Source organism: Triturus cristatus, chromosome 3_2 (assembly GCF_964204655.1).
Source record: "Triturus cristatus chromosome 3_2, aTriCri1.1, whole genome shotgun sequence".
NCBI classification, from domain to species: Eukaryota; Metazoa; Chordata; class Amphibia; order Caudata; family Salamandridae; genus Triturus; species Triturus cristatus.
In genome coordinates, this window is record NC_140584.1 from 277,335,600 (window position 1) to 277,342,817 (window position 7,218).

The window sequence follows — 7,218 nt, forward strand, 5'->3', positions numbered from 1 at the left end:
GCTAAATATCTTGGTTTCAGAAGTAATATATATAGTGCTTGGGTCACAAATAGGGTTGCTACCGTTCCCAGAGTACAATACCGGCCATTTACTCATCTTTTAAGATTCTGCAAAGGGTCAGACATGATAGTTAATAGGACGTTAAATTAAAGCGTCAGTATCCATGTGTAACATGCTTTGCTGTCTATGTTACTTTAACTATCAGTCATGGATCATTCAGGCAGCTCTGGGACACACGTTAAAGTGATTTCCCTTTATATTTGCTATTTCACATATGAACTGATTAGAAGAGAAACTGAGTTAGGTGATTTCCCTACTTTTTGTTTTGTACCAACCAAGTCATTAAAATATTGGTCACACCAGTAAAAAATCAGTCAGATGGTAACTCGAGTTACAATTGTCGCGCTACAAACCACATTTCACACTTGCATTTCTACGCTGGCTCTTAGCCACCCGAGGGTTCAAATTCCAAAGGTAAATAAGATGTTAGTAGCCTGGGGCTACTGAGTGTTTTCAAGGGTGCTACTTCCGTCCCTGTGCACGAAAGCTTACAATCTAACCTATGCTCTGTCACTCTCCTGGAAAAACTATGAAATATCAGGTTTGATTAAAAAGAAAAATGAATAAATCCCTCTACCGGGGGCTTAGCGAACATTGATGCAGCGGGTGCAGTGGCAGCGGGGCAAGAACTATGAGGGGCCAAGTGAACTCGGATCGCTGCTGTATTTTCCACCCGGTGCTGGATCTGAAAGGATCTTACAGGGGTCAGGGCACCTGCGGCAGAGCTGGCTGTCAGGCCGTAACAAAAGGGTGATTAATGTGCCTGTGGGAGGGATCCGAGCCTTTCCCAGCCACAGTCCGACTAATAAAGTAGCCTAGAGGGTCTGTGTTCCTGCTCCAAAGCACACCCCAGCGTGCAGATCTCCGTTGTATATAGCCCAGTCTGCTCTTGCCACAGCGATCCTTCAGTTCTTTGTAGATCATAGGTGACAATCCTTCCGGTATAGGACAGCGAGCCATGACGCACCAAAAAAGAGCTGCTGCAATCCGCAATCCCCCCCTACTGCGTTCCATTTCAGGGGCTGTCTTTGTGTTTCCCCAAACCTAAGCACTCCTAACATATGGCAACCAGTAGGGCGGACGTATATGTCTTCCCTGCACTTTGTAACAGGAATATGTCTTGCCCTATACATTAGTTCACACACCTTAATGATTCATTGCTCTTTACAATTATCTGTGTTAATGTAAAGCTCTCTGACTCACCAATTTGGTATGAACAGCGCTATAAAAAAAAAAAAATCAATGTGAAAGGGGGGCTAGTAAGAGATGAGGGGGTTGGTAGTGAGGGATGTAGCGAAGGTGGAGGGGGCGGCAATACAAACTGTCACACTGGTCACCACCAGCGCTAAAGTCGACCCTGTGCTACGTACTCCCGCCCCCCTCCAGAACACCACCCGCCCCTCCCCCGAACCCCAGCCCCTTCTCCGAATTGCTGCCTGCCCTCACGCCCCTCCCCCTTCAGACCAATTTAAACATCCTCCTAACGGCCCAGGGGGAGAGATTTGAGCCGGGATTTGAGTTAATGAAGTTCTGGCTTAGCTCCGAGAGGCCCCGCCATGGCAGGAACCGGACAGGGGGACGCCGTTAAAGGGCCGACCGGAAGAGTGCACATTTGAGAGGTTTAAAACAACATCCAGGGGAAGCCGTGGTATAAAGCCATGGTTTCACACAGAGCTCACAAGGATGCGTCGTGATTAAAGCTCGGTCTTTGCTCTAGTGCGTAGCAGCTATCACTAGTGCAGCAGGTGCTGCGGTACCGGGACCCAGGAGAGAGAGGGACCCTCTGCACCTCCATCATAGTTTACTACCCAGGGGTAGGCGGAAGCCGTTGGTCTCGCGTGACCAAAACACCCTTCGGCACTGTTTGGCCGTCCGATGTTGGGAGTTCTGATGTGTAAGAGGAAATAAATGATATATCCGTGCGTACACCCTAACTATGTCGAAAGATAACACCTTTCTGTCGCGCACTCCCTCCGCTACCGACCCCACTCCACGGCGCAGAGTGCACTAAAGAGGTGTGAGAGCGGAACAGATGGGGGGGTGGGGGGGGGGGGGGGGGTCGTGGGTATACCGAGGAACTGCCGAGAACGGGCATGCAGACCCACCCCTGACCTGGGAGCCCACCCACTGACCCAGAACATGGTGCTCCCTCTCGGGGAGTGAGCGTTCTATAAACACGGTTGGTCAGTCATAAGGGTACCGACTCTGGAATGATCTCAGTATGAGGTCATGGCTATACAACCCCTTGTAAGAACAAATCCGTACAGAGCCATCTACCCCACTACGGAACCCACTGATACACACCGCGAATGCGAAGCCCGCGTTGAACATGGCTACTGGTTTACAGTGAGAAACTTGTTTACACGAACCCGGATCACGTTTAAGTGTTACTTGGCCGTAGAACACGCTTACAAGACACCGAACTGGAGGGCATGCGTACATGGAACACGAATACGCAGCAGGTTTAAGTGTTACTTGGCCGTAGAACACGCTTACAAGACACCGAACTGGAGGGCATGCGTACATGGAACACGAATACGCAGCAGGTTTATAAGGACCGGGTAGGCAGTGTGCCACTGACCCCTGTGCAGCGCAGGAAATGGCCCACCTGGCAGCAGTCTGGGCTGTGAAATACAGCAATCATCAGGGTTCAGTGGGCTTCGGTGCGACTGCACCTGCTGCACAAATGGAAGCATGAAGCTAGAGAGTATGCGTGCCATGGAATCCGAATACACAACACGTTTATAAGGACCCCGACCAGAGAGCATGCGTATTCGAATCTCGCCCTAGAGCAAGCGTCTAGGGCGCCCACCTAAAAAGCACGCGTAGGGAACGCGACCGCACTGCATGGAGCAACTTGGCATTAGAACGCATTTAGACGAACCCGACCCCAGAGCACGCTTAGGCGAGCTTGACTACAGAGCATGGTGGGAAGACACATTGAAGGAACGTGAACAGAGAGGAACTCGAGAAGAGAGCAGCTTAGAGAACCAGACTGCAGCGATCGTTTAAATGGAGCTCGGTTCCTCACAGAACACTTTTATAGGAGAGCTCGACTAGTGCGCATGCGTTCAAGGAACCCACTACAGGGCACACTTTTAGGAACCCAATTACAGGCCATGTTTATGAGGAACCCCCATTAAAGAGCACACTTGTAAGAAAGGGGATCACAGAAGATGCTTGTAAGGAACCCGAAGACCAAGCATTTTTAAAATGAACTTGACTACAGAACCCGTTTCTTGGGTACCCGGCAGTGGTGGACCGGAAGCAGCCCAATATTGTCCCGAGCAATGGTCCCTACCATCTCCAGGAGGATTTTCGGGGGTATTTAAGTCTCTACGTATACATGGTGTGTGTTGCACTGAGCTATTTGCCAGGCTGCGTAGACGATGATCTCACACAGATACGAAAAGCAACCCTTAGTCCTTTGCCCGGCGGGGGTTCCCATGACCCAGAAGGCCATTCGAGACCGTGTTCCCCATTACAGAGCACGCACGTAAGGGGCCCAGTCAGTGACCCACTCATACAGACGCACTAGAGAGCAGTGTTAAACACACCCAAGCACAGTGCAGGATTACATGGACCCAGACTAAGGCACTGGTTACAGTGACCCCCAGAACACTCCACACAGCCCCGTCACCAGCCACAGAGCAAACCTGTATCAAGCAGCGGATACCCAGCGCCTCCATTCACTCTTATACAGACCCCAAAATCAGAGCACGCTCATACGGGCACCGATACACAAATGGCTTATCTGACCCAACCATAGACCAGACTGATACATACACACGTGCAGAGGGCTGGGAAGGGACCTAGTGACAGAGGACAGCGCCAGCCTGTAAACTGCCCTCATCAGTCCCTGCTGCAGTGCCTAATTTGTGCCGGTGCTTTCCGGTGCTCAGCACCAGCACTTAATTGCCAGCACCGGGGCTTATGACTGTCTGCCACATGGTAGTGGTGTCTCCCAATTTATGTACAAGCACACAAACTTCTGTTTATTATTTACAATTAAATTTCCATTTAGTAGTATTTGCATCCAAAGCCATTCTTATAGCTTTGGGGGCCTGTAATAGTATGAACTGTCATACTTTTAAGAGTGTGATCATTAGTAGTGTGTTGGCACTGTAATTGGCAGTGCTGCCAGGTGCAACGGATGGTGCAAGCTCTAGTGTCCTCATGTCGAGGGCCCGGCACTACGTTTTTTTACAAATTAAGCACTGCCCTGCTGTGGTGCTCGCTGAATCCTGGGCCGTGCACCAGGGTTCTTCACAGCACAACTCACTGCAGGGACCTGGTGTATAGCACGGGCTCGCAGGACACTCGCTGTGCAACACGCCCCAGGGGACGTGAAGGCGGAAGGTGCTGAAGGGAGCCGGTGCTCGCAGGGACTGGACTGCGCGACACCTTCATCAGGAGCTGACAATGCACCACGAAAAGCCGGATGTGGACCGTGTTCCCTGGGGCCATACTCTGGGGTGTGCTCCCTGGGGCCACACTCTGGGGTGTGCTCCCTGGGGCCACACTCTGGGGTGTGCTCCCTGGGGCCACACTGTGGGATGTGCTCCCAGGGACCAGATTATGTAACATGACCCGGGGCTACCGGCTGTGGGTTGTGCTCCCAGGCAGCAGACCATGAAACACGCACTCGGCACCAGACTACGCAATACGAACCCGGGGACAACACGTTCTCAGTGAGCAGAGCATGAAGCGTGCTCCCAGGGGCAGAAACTGTGTGGACCTCCCAGGGGTCAGACTATAGAGCGGGCCCCTAGGGGGACAGACCGCGGACTGTGCTATGGGGGGCGCTCCACGGGGCTGGACTAAGTAACACGGACATCGAAGCAACACGATGTGACCCAATCCAGAGAGCAGACCGAGGAACATTCCTACCAGGAGGACCACACTACGACCCTGGGGGACAGACCGTGAACTGTGCACTCTGGGACACGAACCCAGGGCCCAAACCAGGGAGCACGCTCCCAGGGGACTACCAGGACGGGGACCACCCTATGGGGCACGCTCCCATGCAACACCCGATGAGTCGTACCCTATGTGACAGACTGTAGAGCTTTCCCATCAGGGGGCACACTACCCGACGTGCTCCTTGGGGGCACACCGGGGACTGTGTTCTCAGGGACCGGACTATGTAGCACGATATGGGGGCAACACTGGGTGACGCAATCCCAGGGGCCAGACTATGGAGCATGCCCCTAGGCGACAGGCAGTGGGTTGTGCCCTCAAAGACCAGAGCAGAGCATGGAACGTGCTCCTATGTGGTGGGCTATGGGCTGGGCTCCCAGGGGCCAGCCTACATGTTTCCTGACCACACAAGACGCTCCCAGAGACAGGACGATGGGACACACTCGAAGGCCCCCTGACCGCGGAATGCCAGGCATTCCAGCCTTGCAACAGCTCGTGCGCACCTATAGTGCAGCCGGCACACACAGCACACGTGAGGGGTCCCATCTATCCTTTCCAATTCAAGGGCCGATTTCTCCCATCATGCTCGCAGGAGTCCGAGTCAGCGAACGCCTCTCACTCCGACATCCCAGCGGAGCAAACCACCTGCCGTAAACAAGAAACGGGGACCAGTCACTCCCAGCCCTAGTGCTAGCACTTCCTCAGCCAGAAAGCGCCTAGAGTGGGCTCAGTCGGTCGTGTTCCGCTAGACACAGTGCGGGCCGTTCCCCACACTGACTTGTGGCAACCGCTGCTCCCGGGCAACTTCGCCCTGTTCACAGTGGTCCACCGGGACCAAGAAACGACTTACCGACGGGGAGATGCGCCCATGGCACCGGTCAGAACTCTCTGGAAAGTCCTCCCCTGACTTCCGAAAGCGCTGCGAAACCAATCTACCGCCAGACTGGGTGCTATATTAGTGATAAATACGAGCAATAACAATACGGTGGAGTTAATCGCCCTGTTTCATCCCCCATCAGGTCTCACATCCCTCCCCCCAGATTGGCTTCTAAATCACAACAAAAACTCCCTTCGTGTGGACTATGGTGGTGGGGGGGGGGGGGGGGGTAAGGGGTTCGAGGGGGGTGATGTGAGAGTCAGGACAAAGTGGTTGTAAGATGTTTACTACGCACAAGTGTCTACAGTGAATTCCCCTAGGCACGAGGGGAACAAGTAGATCAAAAAGCACGCCCCGCTCGACCCCTCACCCCCGGCCACAAAGGCGAACCTCGTGCACTGACCTGTGGGAGTCTCCGTCTCCAGGGAGCAGACCTGCAGGGTCAAGGCCAGGAGGAGGGGGGTGCAGGCGTGCATGCTGGCATGGTACTCCTCGCACCTGTGGCGGAGGTCTCCTGACCTGTGAGGGGGTCCCTGCCCTACGTGCTCCCCTGAGCAGAAGAGGAAGGAGAGCTCCTGTCCCTCGTGGTCTCTTGAGCTATGATCCTGAAAAGGGGGGGTTCTCCCCTGTCCCGTGTTAAGTGCCCGGTCCCGCGCGGGGTATCCAAAGGCTGGGGTCTCCTGTGCCGCCGAAGGGGGCGGTTCTATCCCGCACAGAAGTCTCCTGCCCGGCCGAGGGTCTCCTGTCCCGAACGGAAGATGTCCTGTGCAACAGAGAGAAGTCTCCTGTCCGCAGTTGGGCTCCTGTCCTCTAGATACAAGTCTCCCTTCTCCAGGCTGCACGACTCCTGACGTGCTCTGGGCTGCCAGGGGAAGCAGCCGGGCAGTGCAGCCTCAACTCCAGCTGAAAAAATACCACATGAGGCTGATTGGAGCTGAAATCTGTTCAGTCACCGACCTGACGTCAGGCTGGAGCAGGACAGGCAAAGCGAGAGAGAGCGAGGCATCCCGAGCACAGGCAGAGGGCGCCCTCTGCTGGCCGCAGGTAGACAGGGCCGGGCCTCAGTGTTCCAATGATTCCGATAATTAAAACCCTGGTACTGTGTTGTCTATGAGGCTTCCATGTCATAGCCAGGGCTAAAGAGGAGGGACGGCAGACCCTACAGCGCCATTATTGTAGGGGCAGAGGCTAGAGAGACAGGCCTTACAGAGCCAGTACTGCGGGGGCAGGAGAGATGGCCCAGGGGGCAGCTGGTACAGAGCTAGATCTGTGGAGGGCAGAGGGCGTGGAGAAGAGTGAGGCAGCCCCACCTGATATAACACTGAAGGGGCCGGGGAAGAAAGGTGGGAGAGAGGTATGGA

General features: G+C 54.3%; 1 protein-coding gene across 2 annotated transcripts in view; it reads right to left on the minus strand.

Moving 5' to 3' along the window:
* PTPRU (protein tyrosine phosphatase receptor type U) overlaps window positions 1–6,749 on the minus strand; it is an 849,745-nt gene extending 842,996 nt beyond the window's left edge. For both annotated transcript variants that reach the window (XM_085647595.1, XM_085647594.1), the window contains exon 1: window positions 6,261–6,749. In XM_085647595.1, the coding sequence (XP_085503721.1) occupies window positions 6,261–6,333 (73 nt within the window). In that variant the 5' untranslated portion in view covers window positions 6,334–6,749. The remainder of the gene's footprint in view (window positions 1–6,260) is intronic.
* Between the last annotated feature and the right edge of the window lie 469 nt (window positions 6,750–7,218).